Source organism: Dendroctonus ponderosae, unplaced genomic scaffold, assembly GCF_020466585.1.
Source record: "Dendroctonus ponderosae isolate FM_Combo_2020 unplaced genomic scaffold, Dpon_F_20191213v2 Dpon_F_20191213_49, whole genome shotgun sequence".
In the NCBI taxonomy this organism is placed as follows: Eukaryota; Metazoa; Arthropoda; class Insecta; order Coleoptera; family Curculionidae; genus Dendroctonus; species Dendroctonus ponderosae.
Window position 1 is genome coordinate 4,699 of NW_026018705.1, and position 14,212 is coordinate 18,910.

Here is a 14,212-nt window from a genome sequence, read left to right on the forward strand (position 1 = left end):
TTTGCATTAAAAGTAATTAATTAATGAATAAGTATGCAAATATCTCAGCGCTAAATCAGAAACTTAACTATCCGAATTGGGAAGTGAAAACGCTTTCCTTCAGTTTGTCTGTTGTATTTTATTCTTGTCATCTATTTCATTTATGTAACACCCTCATTATGTAAAATTTATTCCTTATATTGTTTCCGTATTTTATGAATTTGATTTTTTCGTTTCGATCATTCTTCGCAATCCTGTGGATTCTTGAAAAAGTGTAATGCTTTATCCGAGCGTCTAAACACAACTCAAAAAAAATTTATTGTTTGGCATTCAAATGTTATACAAATAAGTAACTATTATCTTCTTAACTTTTGACTCTACTTCTTAAAGAATTCCAAAATTGTTGATCTGTATTGCACAAATACAATTTAATTGATGTATACTTATTTCCAATGCTGATTTTTTAATAAGCGGTTTATTTTCAGCATAATAATATTTTATAATTAGTACACTAGGCAAATAAATTTTGATTTACTGTTGGTGGAGGCTGGTTGATTGTGGTCCTGTTAGTGAATAATTGAATTATCTGCGGTTTAGAGGCTTTGCTTAAGGCGCCCTGGGATACTGAAGGATTTAATGTTCCGAAGCACCTACTGGCTGAAGAATTATCTTCCACTATTTAACCGAAACAGATGAGCCTTTAAAACTGTCAAAATCTGCCGAAGGTAGTTAAGATGTAACTTAGGAAAGTAAATTAATAAAATTACTTGTTTCCGCGTGCATAAATTATTCATTATATTTACTAGTTATATTAGATGTGACTTGTGCCTTTAATATAAGAAAATGAAGTACATATATATAGAAAAATGTGTTTTCCAAATTGAAAATAAATTTGTACTAGAAACGACGCTTTAGGCGGAAATTCTACCCGCAAATTGGTGTCATGTTGGCGCATAAATTTGCATTAAGTTCTGAATACAATCTACAAGCATGTATATGAAGGTTCTATAATAATGATGAAAATTGCCTTTCGTAGACGTATTCGGAAACAGTATCACAGTGTAATGGTAGATGAACGATGTTATGCAGCTGACCTTGTTCGAAAAAGTAATATAAAGAAGCACGCCCTTAATAAACGTCACAATCCATATTAAACTGCCAGTATATTAATATATTTCTATTCAAATAGGTTATTTACATAGTATTTTGCTTTCAAGAAAAACGTGAGAAGACCATATTTTGGTACAGTTTGATATAATCTGGTCACATTTCTATGCACATCGAAGAAGTGAAAATAAATTTTCCTCAGCTCTAACAACTTCTATTAATTGCAGCAATTACTTTTTTTCAAAATTTCTATTTAATATACCCGTGGACGTGTTTTTAAAAGACATCTAAAGCAAGATATTAAACGTGTTTGATTCCCAAATCTTTAAATTCAAACACTTTATTGTCGTCAGTATTTCCAATATTTTTTAAATATTGTTCTGGATTTACTATATTATTATATGTAATTATTTTCCACATACAGAACAAAACCGCATAATATAAACTTAAAAGAAATTTAGTATTATTCCATTTATCATATACATCAGCACAATACTTAAATAGAAATGTTTATAAAAATATTTGTTTTTTTTTGTGGTTGTTTTCTGGAATTTTTTATTGCTTTTACCATACATACATTTTGGGAAGCGGGGTTTTTGAAATAAAACTCACTCTTGAAGTGCTTTGCGATGCCTATTTTTAACTTTTCCCTACCATTTTAAGCTCTTCATTAACGTTACGTGTTTTCAGCCTAGATTATTAAGTGAGTATGCATGAATAATGAATCACATGAATTAATAAGTGCATTTGCATTTTTAAAGTGCACATTTTCAGCTCAGTAAAATATGCACCAATTGGTATTTTTTTGATGTTAGAAATTCCTTTTTGAAGATACGAATGGGTTAGTGGGATATTAAAAAATACATTTCTTTGCTTGCCTTGAATGCCTCTCCGGTTTGCTTTTAATTTTCAATTACCCATTAGACTAAGTATGGGCGTGCAATTACCACAAATTCACTTGATAATCTCTACCAGTTGGAGTCTGCATGTAAAACGCGAATTTAAACGCCTTGTGGAAACTAGGTTCGTCCAAACAATCTGGAAACTATTCAAATACGGTGAGGAGTTTTACTGACTGAGATTTTCTGCAGGATTAAAGTTTGTTTGTCTGTTTGCAGAATGGTACTCACCATGTCCTGAAGTAGCGCTCTAAATTCAAACTGTTTAAGTGAAGTGTTGGTAGCGAGTTTGCAAAGTTTACTTCTGCATTTGGCAAGTCAAGAATTATAACTGATTTATAGCCAGTTGAAAAGGAAATGGCGTTGTTTTTTACATGGTAACCCTTCTTTCCCGGCCTAGAAGCATTAATTATTCTACACCAAGCTGCAGTAAATGTTCAAAATTGCATCGGGTAACTTTTCAGTTTAAATGAAATACATTATAATGATCAATCCGACGTCAATGGATTTTCTGCATCCAAACCTCGTTGATTGAATGGCAAAAGCCCGGTTACTATTCGCTAAATGAGGCTTTGAGTTATGTTCACATATTAATTTCGAAACGGTTGCCAACTGGTTTATCTTTTAATAAGTAGGTAAGCTTTAATTATATGCACATGGCTAAAGAGATCAGGGAATTATCAGCGCAAACAACGACAAATGCCATTTTGTATTGGAGTTATTGGATATTGCTGCGTATGCTTTATACATGTATGCAGATTAATTCAAAAATGACCAAGATCCAATTTCTATTTTTGTATTCATCATTATTTTGAAATGTTTAGTGGGGACAAAGTTTCATATTTTTCAGGAAGAAGTAGTTACATTATTTATTAATATTAAATTTGCTTTAAAATTACTTTAAGTATGACTGTTTGAGTTCGGCTGTATGTGGGGCTGTAATTGGTGCTTTTTTGGTGATATCTGGTTTTTCAACGTTTCATAGACGATTTGATTACAATATCATCAAATAAAAGCCAGATATTTTGTGATGTACTTTTGTTATGTTATTTGTTGTTTGTGTGTTTTTAGATGTACTTAATATAGGATGACAGAACTTTACATTAAACACCAATAGTTGTCATAAACTTCTTCTTTGAGATGATTATCGATTTTTCGTCTGTATTAAAATGGTTGCCTTTTAAACAAAAAGTAAAATCTGTGATTTTTTGCATGAAGTTGTTGCGTTGATATAATTTGTCGTAGATATCGGATATCTATGAGCTTTGAGATATAGAGAGAGGCAAAGTGTTCTGCGCGCTAAAAGCAAAATTTCTAACTTTTCTGCCCTCCTGCTGCTATCGTGCTCCAGTCTGATGCAAAACACGGTGTCGAGTTGAAGAAAGAGCGGTCAATTGCGCTTTGGATGCCGGTTTACGAAAGAACGTGCTGTGCGCGAAATAAATGTTTGAAACTTTTGATTGAAACGTTGAATTTAATTAAATATTTTCCGTCTACTAGAACGTATTCATCGAAACAGATAAAAATATATAGTTTTAGTTTTATAATTCAACAAATCAGACCCGATCTTTTTGAGTAGTCGGAAATGGAGGAGTTTTGCAAATTTAAATTTAGTTTGAATCTAAAAGGTACGAAGTTGTCTATTTGAGATTATTGGAAAATCAACCAGGGCTTTTTGCAACTGGGCAAGTTCTAAATTAAAAGCCTTGTTATATTATAATTTAATTTATCAGTTTGATTAATGTGTGGAAGCTTTTGTTCTATAATTGACCTGCAGGATACTTGGTATATTTCCAGTTGATAAATGGTCTTTTCAATTCCATCTCGCTCATCCACGCAACTTTCAAGATTTTTCCATTAAATTAAACTTTACTTTAGGCAATATTTTAAGTCTATTAATTCCATAATTGCATCCTAGAAAGGATGCACCGGTAATTAACGCAACTAGATAGTCTTATTAAAAGATTTATCATTTCTAAATCAGTACATGTGTTTTATATATTTTATTTATGTTTTATAAATAGGTACAATTTAAGTATTAATGTGAGAAATTTCCCCAGCTACCCCAATCTACATGCTGAGTTAAATTAAAAATGTTATTTTATTTTCATTTGGTCAGGTATTATCACATACATATATTGCTACTGATAAGTGTTTACGATTGGAGCCCCTCTTAATCAAAGTTGCTTATACTATTTTTACAAAATACATTCAACGCTGCAATTTAAATTTTGACTCACGTTAACTGATTTTTAAGTCCTACTCTTCAGCTGCAATACTTGCATTCTAAACGCGCCCTTAAAATACATGCTGATCATTATAATGCTTAGAAGATAGTACTTTTTTTAGACTTAGTAGTTGAGTATGGTTTTACCATTATTTGAAACCCTCAGACTTTCTAACTATTGCCATCATAATCAATATACCTCTTAGACAGTCTTATTTTAGAATAATCTCCTTTCGAAGCCAAAGTGATTGAAACTTTATACTAAATCCATGCATTTCCTCAAAGTTCAGATATCCATTTCACACAATCTTTGTACGGTTGAGCTAATACTTGTTTGCTAGCTTCTCGAATGTCGGAAATTTAAGAGCATTGTATTAGGATTAACTTCATCTAATTTTACCAGGGTTTCGAATAGTGCAGCCAGTTCTTACGTGATCCATAATTGGGGCTTATACGATTATCGGTTATTAATTTGCTCATATTAACAATGCTGATTTGTTCATCGAAAATATTATTGAAGTACGGTATATGATTAACTAGTAAGAGCTTTCTTTCTAACTTTTTTCATTTATTAGCTATGGTTGTATTTTTGTAGAATAAAGCAAACCCCCGATATTGCTTTGACTTTAATTAATTCTAGCAAATTATTTAAAGTTAAAGAACTTAATAATTGCAAATAAATAGTTTCATTTGATTATATGCACTGGCATTATGATAGTATTAGCTAATAATAAATTAATTATTCTGTCTTCGTTAGATTCACGGGATATGCGAAATTAATTAAACCTGTTGACAAAACAAATAATCTGATAAAGCCTATTCTTTAGGTATTTACCTACTATAATATGTTTATTCTGGGAACTTTAGCAAAAAATAGAGATATTCTCTATGTTAAAAAATGTTATTAGTTTGTGCCACTACGCAAATTTCGGAATTCTACATCCCACTTTCGGTGTTCTTGTTTACAAAACTAATTTTTGTTAGTTTCACTAGACGGCACTCTCTAAAACAATGGTAAAGTGTGATTTACATACAAGCTTTTTTTACATTTAAATTTTAGTTCTTAAAGTGATAAATTAGACACTGAGACTTGTATTACATGTATGCTCGTGCTTCAAGCCCAACAGGAAATTGTTTGGAAAGCAAGGAGATTTATTAGGGGAAATAAAAGAAGTGGTGAATTACGATTACAGTTAGGGTCAGTTTTAACCCTCCATCGCGATAAATCTAGGAAATTTGCTCTTATTGATTGAGTTTTGATCCTAATCTTGCTATAAATCGTGATTAAGTAGAAATCGGTAGTAGCGTTTTGATCTATCAATTTTTGTATTGTTCGTGCCGGTGTAACATCAAAGAAAAGCTTGATGATTTAACTTTAGTAGTTTGGTACGCTGTTACTTTAATAGCTTAGTGAGTACGAGCATTATTTATAAAAGCTTTAGCTCCCAAATCTTGCTAATCTTTGTATTAGCTACGACAGAGCCACTTCTTCCAATTTCGAGTTGAGCGTACTTTCTCCTTAATTATGCAAATTGTTTCTCGGAAGTATGTTGTTTATTGTCACATACATTATGAGCTCTGAAGTGCAATTTATAAAAGCAAAATATGTAACTGTGAATTGTTGCGTTCTAGAAACAGTATGTTTCTTCTTATGTTCTACGAATCCTCAATTGTTCTACGATATGAGCTCTGAAACGTTTTTATTTAGTTTATTACTTTCACGTTTTATGGAAACATTTTGACCATCACAGGCAGAGCACATTATTAATTATTTTTGTTGCTAGTTTTAAATTAATCCCGGCAAAAGTGTTAAAAGAATGCCCGACTCTGTTGTGATTGATTACTTAATGTTTCTTGAACCAGTCACATATATATTATTTTCTTGTATTATTAAATTACTAACAACTGTAGCAAGCTAGTGAGATATTGTTTTACTTTACTGCCTGCTTTTCTATAAAGAAAACCTCCAATTTCCAATACAATTGAGTTATAGATAGTAATGAAGTGATCGTAAATTAACAAAATTGCAAGCGAAAATCTATTTTATTCGACTAATAATGGTATAAAATCGCGGTGATCAATCGCCAAATTAACTGCTGCTGACCTGCTTTCTTCGTAAATTTGTTTTTGATTAGTTTGGTTCTTTTAAATTCAATTATCACCACACAGAATGCTAGAATATAGCACTATTAGGAGGGAATCTAGTGATTTTGTTGCTTGGCAGTATTATAAACTTTTAATATTGCTTTTAGTATAATGACATAGCAAGCTACACACAACGTTAACGCGATAGCGCTATATTGCGTTAACAGCAATGCATATTCAAACCAAATTGAATTTGCATATTAATATGCCCTTCATGGTTTAGAGTCTCTTCACGTAAATATGGTATATGCTCTAATAAATGTACTTAAGCTTGGATTAAATTGTATTTTAAAGTAATCGACTTTCAGAATGTGACGAGATAATCCAGCAGGAAGATGTATTGTTGTAGTATATTATATTTTTTTTAAATCTGTTTTAAGTTAGATTTTGTTGAGGAATAATTTCAGTTTAGCGATTGTATATAAAGGCAAATCAGGCTTTATTAACATGTTACTTTCCATATTAATTTATTATTCGGAGTTCTGCATATGTAGGAAAATTTGCATGTATTTTCATATAATAATAAATAATAATGAATCAATCGCATTTAGAAATTCAGGTGATTTTATTAGGTGATAAACATTGTCACCAAAATCTATATAAGTAAATGCTTTGCTGCATCATATTAATATCTCAATTCAATGATGTGATTAAAAACTCTTTAATCCTGAATTTCTGCCATTTTACAAATGTATTTCGATAGTTCGTTCATGCTTAGCTCATATACCTATCTCATGGAAAATCTGACCAAGCAAGCACATCAAATGCTAATATATTTGAAATTTCTAAACTATAAATTTGACATAGAAAAATGAAGTACATTTTCCCAATTTATGACCGTAGATGTCGACATAATATACAACTTTCCGCATACTGCATTACATGTCCCAGAAACCCGATGTATCATAACGAGCTAAAGCTCAGAATTTAAAAGGTAAACCTCTTTTCTGATATTTTCTAAAGTTGAATAGATGGCTATTTTTTTGTGAACGGTAATCGCGTATTTATCTTAGTTTGTTGGTAGTTGCTGTCGAATTGAGAATAACCTGAGTTCTACTTGGCTCTTGTATGAAAACGCAATGCCTTTTCAGTAAAAAAATAATCTAAGCTAAAAAAGGATTAAAAAAACCAAGCTAAGTGTTAGATCAAAAAGTATGAACGTGCTACTAGTGAAAATAAATGTTAGGTATTAATAATAATAATGATAATAAATAATGCGGCAATAGAATATCAACAATTCATACGGGCAATGGAATCCATTTTTTATTTGCGTTATTGCAAAATCAAATTATAAAGCGATAGAACACATCGCTCCAGTTTGAGTGCATAATTACCAAAGCTAAAATTGGAAACCGACCATAGATTCCTTTTTACAATTTAATTTTTTACAATTACAATTTTCTTTAATTTCCTTGGAACGGACATTTTCAATATACTGCTGATTCTTTCTGCCCCATATTTTATAACCAATAAAGATGCTCTAAACAGGAATAAAGTAATCATTTGAGCTGGAGTTATTTATGGTTTAGTAAAAACCTTTGGCACCTTCTTCGCTTTATTTTTGTTTTTCGATAGGGATTGGTAAACATAAATGTTTTATGATGGCTTAGAATGGTCGTTACTTTGTTTTTCTATTAACTTGTATTTTTTAGAGTCATTTGGCTTTTTCAACATTGAATTTCAATATCAACACATCTCTAATTGAAAGCTCAAGACTCGGATTGCAATCTACAATGATAACGAATATTCGGAATGATATGTGTGCCCTAACATGCGTTCCTTTCGTAAAATAAATGAAAAATTTCTCTAGAGATTTTCCTTTAGTTGTAGAGCGTGTTACACTTCACGAATAGTAGAAAATACAACTTCAGCCACTCGGGAGCTGTAGCTTTCGATTCTTCTTGACAAGTGGTTAAGCTGTCTCTTTGGCAAAACTATAGCTTACCATTTATATCTGTCGGCGCATCTCGATCTTATCTGTATGGTTATGTTCTTAATGAAAATTCGCATAAACCTACTAGTTTAATGAGAATAGATTTTTAGCTTTCTATTATATGGTGCAGCCAACAAAACGATCGCTTTTCGCAATAAAGTAAAGATTGTATTCGAGGTGTGTACTCAAAATAAAGTATATTGTATAATGCTTAATATACTTCGAAACCTTAAGAGTCACAAGTATCGGTTAAGTTAGACGAAAGTTGTAAAATTTGAGAACAAGTTAGTATATCGATTTTCTATTTAAGTTTTTAGTTTTAATTTAAAATATCGAATTAATATTTCATTTTGGTAATTGGTTCTCTTACTTCTGAAGAAAGAACGAATTCTGTATCAAAACGTATTGACAATACTATCACTTAGCGGGTATCCTACTACTATACGACTTGTGTTTAAAATTCCAGCATGCTGTGTAATTATTTGGCTGATTTTTAGTTCAAATTTCCACCATAAGCAATTTATATTTGCAGAAACGATGCTTTTCCTCTTAATAGAGTATTTCCAAACAACATACTTAAGGTTGCTAAATTAATTTGGGCCCAATTATTTTGATGCTTTCGAAATGTATGTTCTATAATACTAGGTACATGTTTTATTGGGTACATTTACAGGCATTTCAGTTTCAATCGGAGCTGGGTTGTTCCCTGCTAATTGGCTCCCGTCCTCTATACTCGAATATTTCTCCATGCAATTAAATTTTTTAAAAGCAAACGCAAGCCACTATGCTTGGTAATATCATCGTATTACATTTAGAAACATTACGGTTATAAATCCTAAGAATATTTATGTTAATGAAAAACCATTGAAAATGTCCCTGATAAAATTGAAGAGAAAATGGCAGAAAATTGAAAAACATTAAGTATTTTAACTATTTCAGATATAGTCACTCCGATAATTATAGCTCATATTATGATCTGGGCAAAGAACAATTGTATCAATCGATAGTGTCTCGAAGTGACCGTGTAGTACTTAGACAATTTCAGTAAATCAGACTCACATAACACAAAGTACATAAGTGCATCTAATGGAATTCTTCAGTGATGCTGTGCTACGTAAGTACTTTATTAAGCTTTTCCGGTATCTTAGTTCTATTGTTTTAGCTAATATCTATCTGAAATCGCAACACGGATTTTACCAGTTTTGTTCGAATGGTGTTACATTGAAACGTAAAATTTCGGGATTTTAAATAAAAATAACTCGTAATTTTTGACCTAAACAAGTAATTCAGCTACATGAATGATGTATTTAAGTGCTTCATTTACCATAACAATGTATTCCTTTTTTCGCACAATCTCGATGACTTCTACCATTTTATGATTTCGCATTTTAGTATTGACTCATTGACTCACCATTGTTGAATGTTGTAAATTACCTTTTTGGATAACTTGCTCTCATCAGCATCTTTATATATTCTGTTTATTCGGATAATTGATCAATCATATGCTTCAAATCAACGCCGTCCAGTCGCTCTCTATGAACCAAATTATATTGACCCTCACCAATTTTTTTGTATTGAAGGTCTTATGTTTGATTAATAAAAATAAACCCCAAAGTGATTTCAGTCTCATTTAAGGTCATGATGGCAAAAATACATTTTGTATTTGCTAACACCCCCAACTAGTGAGATTGGAGGCTCAATCATTCGCAAAAATTGAACATTTCTCAATCGTTTCCCATTGGAAATCAGACAAATATAGAATGAAAAACAATGTTAGCAACAAGTTAAGGAATTATGGCCGTTTGCAACAAGTTTAGGAAACAATATTATTCTTTGTCTTTTTGGTTTATAGATTGTTAGTTGAATTTATAGGTGACTTTGCTTTAATTTGTTATTGCTCAGATGTAATGAAATTTACCCATGAGGTATTTGCTGCTTAAAATTAAGTATTATTTGATTTAAAATCAGTTTTTTGTTGAAATAAATTCTTTAGTTTTAGTTACACGGATGGATTTGGACCAATTTTGGAACTGGATAAATTCTGATTAATTCTGAAAAATTAAAAAACCGTTTCGGGCTATTCGGTTTGGCGTTTTGAACCCCCAACGAAAGGGGTTTGATGAGGCTTTAAACAGAAACCAAACTGCATAAATCAGAATTTATCCACTTCCGTTTGGCAAAAAGGACCCGAAAGCTGGTTTCAAACGGTGAACTTTTTCTTAGACGTGTGTAAATCTAAATAACTTTTCTTTTGAACGCAGGAGTGGCTTAAAAATGTGCGGCATTCTAGCCCTTTGTTGGGTCTATTTATATTATACGATCTACTTTATACGTGTATATTGTTTGAGAGTAATGGGCTCATAGTTTATAATTGTGCTTCCTTAGAAAAATCCGAGCTAGGCTTTTAGGGGCAGAGAGATAACAGTGTGTTCAGATAATGTGAAAATATATCACGACAGACAATAAATAGCAATTTGGTCTGCTAATGACTAAGCTTATTTTATGTAAACGTTGAAAACAACAGATTAATAAAGGCCTCGAGCTAATATTGAGGTTGTTTTTCCAAAAAAAAAATGTGTATGAAGTGAGCGAAAATTTAGTAGAATTGATAATAATTCAAAAGAAACGAAATAAGGAGTCAAGTTAACCACTTACTCACCAACTAGAGGCTCATTTAAGACTGAATAACGTCTTTGCTTTTAGAATGCACAAAAATACATTATCCGCCGGATAAGGTTGATGCAATGGATATGAAATGTAAATCTCCCCGAACTGTAGAATCAGGCATTTTTTTGTGGAAATTTATCTTTTACGAAAATATATGAATCTCGTTTTGAGACACTGAGGGTTGTTAAAAATATTGAATCCATTAGAGGCAAAAGGAAGAGCTTCAATTAATCAAGATTGATTATTGTCTGGTATGGGTTAGTTTTGCTTTATCCGTTTTTTGCGTTAAAAGTTTAATAATGTACCAGTAAACTGTGCCGCAACACCCGCGCTAGAAAAGGCACTTGAACAAACGACCAGCAAGCAACTTTACAAATGAAGCTTTTTCCACCTTGAAACTTCTGAAGTCACTGAACAATAGAGTTGAGGGAGTCTACAAATGGTGCAAATACTTCATGACTTTCTCAAGCTAGGTTGGTCAGGGCAAAGTAAATTGGCTTTTATGTCTCCGAATGGTCAAATAATGGCGAATAAAACCTTGCAGGAGTTTGTAATTTTGCTTAGCAAAACCTACCAATATTTTAGTTTATTCTACTTCAAGTTAAACGGGCTGATTTTGAAGAGCACCGGAAATATTTTTCTTCTAAAATAATGTTCCATACTTCGATACATGGACCTAGAAGATGTAAAGCAATATTGGCAAATATCTATATTTCGTTCAACTCCATTACTTGTTATTCAACTTTTAATGGAATAAATTGCCCTTCACTTTACTTCGAGAGACTTAAAATGGAAACCGCCGTCACAAATAACAGAGAAGATGTATGCCCCAAGGCAGGAAATTACTTTTTCCTCCAAATTTGGGGATGTGCTATATGTCTAAGAATAATGTTGATACAGGCCTCACATTTAAAACGCTTACGACACAGCAAACAGGGGCTTTGTTTTTTCTCCATAAATTAAACATTTGAAACTCTCTAGTGTGCTTATAATAACAGTCCGATGAAGCTTTTTTGCTTATTTTCTTTAAACTGTTATTAATTAGTTACAAATATTGAACTAAATCGTAGAATATTTGCCAAATAGATGCAAATCAAAATTAATATGTTCAGTTAACTGAATTGCTGAGGCTCTCATTTCCTACTTCGATTTCTGCGACTTCGAGGCATTTCTAGATTAATACACATATCACTCATACTGTTTGAAATGCTCTCGATACTAAATTTATTTAAGTGCCTTATATTTTACTGGAAATGGAAGGATCCCCTCTAAATGTCAACGTTTACAGCAAAATGACTGTCAAGCTCTTACAATCATGAAGAGTACTTTCCATTAATTATGTTGATCGCTTTTCGATTTTAATCTGCCAAATGGGCTCAACGCCATAATTAAAATAACGAGCAATTCCCGAATTGTCTACATGGTATGTAATGATTTTTGCAATCAATTTTCGAATTATTCAAATATGTTGTCGATTGTGTTTGATCGTTTCACTACGGGAATAATAGCTAAATATACACATACCATACATAGTGGCTGTAATGTTTACAGTACATTTTTATTCTGATTGGTTGTTTCATAAAAAAAACTATTCCAGAGGCTTATTACTTTTCTTAAATGATGAAGCCTGGAAAAGTCTGATAAAGGGAGTAGGTAATAATGCTTGTCTTACATACCTTTATTTAAATACGCTGGGAAGTTACTTCCATATTATATACACGCAAAATTTTAGCATTAAGTCTGCAGCATCGCCTCCAGGTATCGAATGAAATACGTTTAATAAAACCTGCGAAATACTGTTCTTTTGATTTCAGTGCTTTAATTTTCATGCTTTAAAGCCGCCAGCCGTTCATATGATTTATCTCAAGCTGAAACTGAATTGTTCTTGGCCGAATAAAGTTTTAGATTCTCCATAATTCATAATTTTAGCCGATTTCCTACTTGTCTGGAAAACGTTGCGAAAATATCAATTAGAATGCATGATTTGTGTGGGTCAAGCTAATGGAAAACAGCACTGATTTTACATAGCAGAATCTTTTCCTGAATTGTAGTCGTAAATTAGTTTCTTCTTGTGAAATAAAGTGCTCTGGTAGCTACAGTGTTATATTTCTGATTTCCATGCATAAACTATAATAAAGCAACCGTAATAAAATATAAAATAATTAATGTAGGAATTAATCCTAAACTGCCGTAAACTAATTACGAATTTCGTATACCGGAGGATTGATTGGTTCGTTAATCAATGGCATTTAGTGCTAATTATGCATATTAATGTATGAATTTTATTGGATATAGTCAATATCAATTAGTCAAGTTTTATGATTTGCACAATATCATAAAAAAATTGCATTGGAAATCAATACGGGAAACTTAAAACTTAGTGATGAAGCTTAAAACATAGTCAAGCTTTTATTATTTTTATGTCAAAAGGTCGCTTTGCTGAAGACAGTTTAGAAGTCCCCTTTTGTTCTTTATAGAAAGATATCTAGAAATTAACTATTATTTTCCGTTTTTCTATAGCTGTTTTCATTTTCATAATGAATCGGAACTCTGAGCTTTAATTTCAGGAAGTCTTCCAAATTAAAGTTTCCAAATTTATTCTTTAAATGTATTGTTAATTCTTTGTAGACGGTACATACTACTTAGGAGACTTTATACAGATTGCGCTACAAAATGCACAGATAATGAAGTTACTTCGAATTGACAACGAGAAAAAGTTTTGAAAACAGCTGAGAGATTTTTAAAGTTTGCCACCCGACTTCAATACAGATTATTAGCTACTGGCCCCTATATCAAAACTTCCCGATGAAATAAAATAAAAGTCGAACGACGTTCGACACTCGTGCCTGCCGAAAAGTTCAAAACTGGGTTAACCCCATTTAATTTCGATATGGATGCAAAAATAGCCCCATGCATTATTTGTTGGTAAGCTCGTTCGACAGCAATGTTAACAATTCTAGAAGTTTCAAGACTTTTTAAATTATTTCACCCCCACCTAGTGATTTCAGTGTTGTTCAAGATGGGAAACTTTATGAACCCGTTTAAATTGCGTTGTTCTGTTATTTATTATTTTAAAACCATCTACATTTGCAACAATGATGAGTAGTTTAGAAATATTCAATTATTTTTATATGACACTGGGGAACAATCTCGGCTAAGTTCGATTTTTCTGAATGCTTTGTCAATGGAATGTTTCAAGTAGGTATCTTATTTCCGAATTCCCTCGACTGTCGTTTGAAAATGTTAGGGCCGATG

General features: G+C 31.9%; 1 protein-coding gene across 3 annotated transcripts in view; it reads left to right on the forward strand.

Moving 5' to 3' along the window:
- The first annotated feature begins 9,251 nt into the window (after nt 1–9,251).
- LOC125504424 (peripheral plasma membrane protein CASK-like) overlaps nt 9,252–14,212 on the forward strand; it is a 30,502-nt gene continuing 25,541 nt past the window's right edge. Inside the window, exon 1 of one of the 3 annotated variants that reach the window (XM_048666327.1) lies at nt 9,252–9,404. In XM_048666327.1, coding sequence (XP_048522284.1) covers nt 9,393–9,404 — 12 coding nt within the window. In that variant the 5' untranslated portion in view covers nt 9,252–9,392. The remainder of the gene's footprint in view (nt 9,405–14,212) is intronic. The other 2 variants (XM_048666326.1, XM_048666328.1) reach the window with 2 other exon arrangements.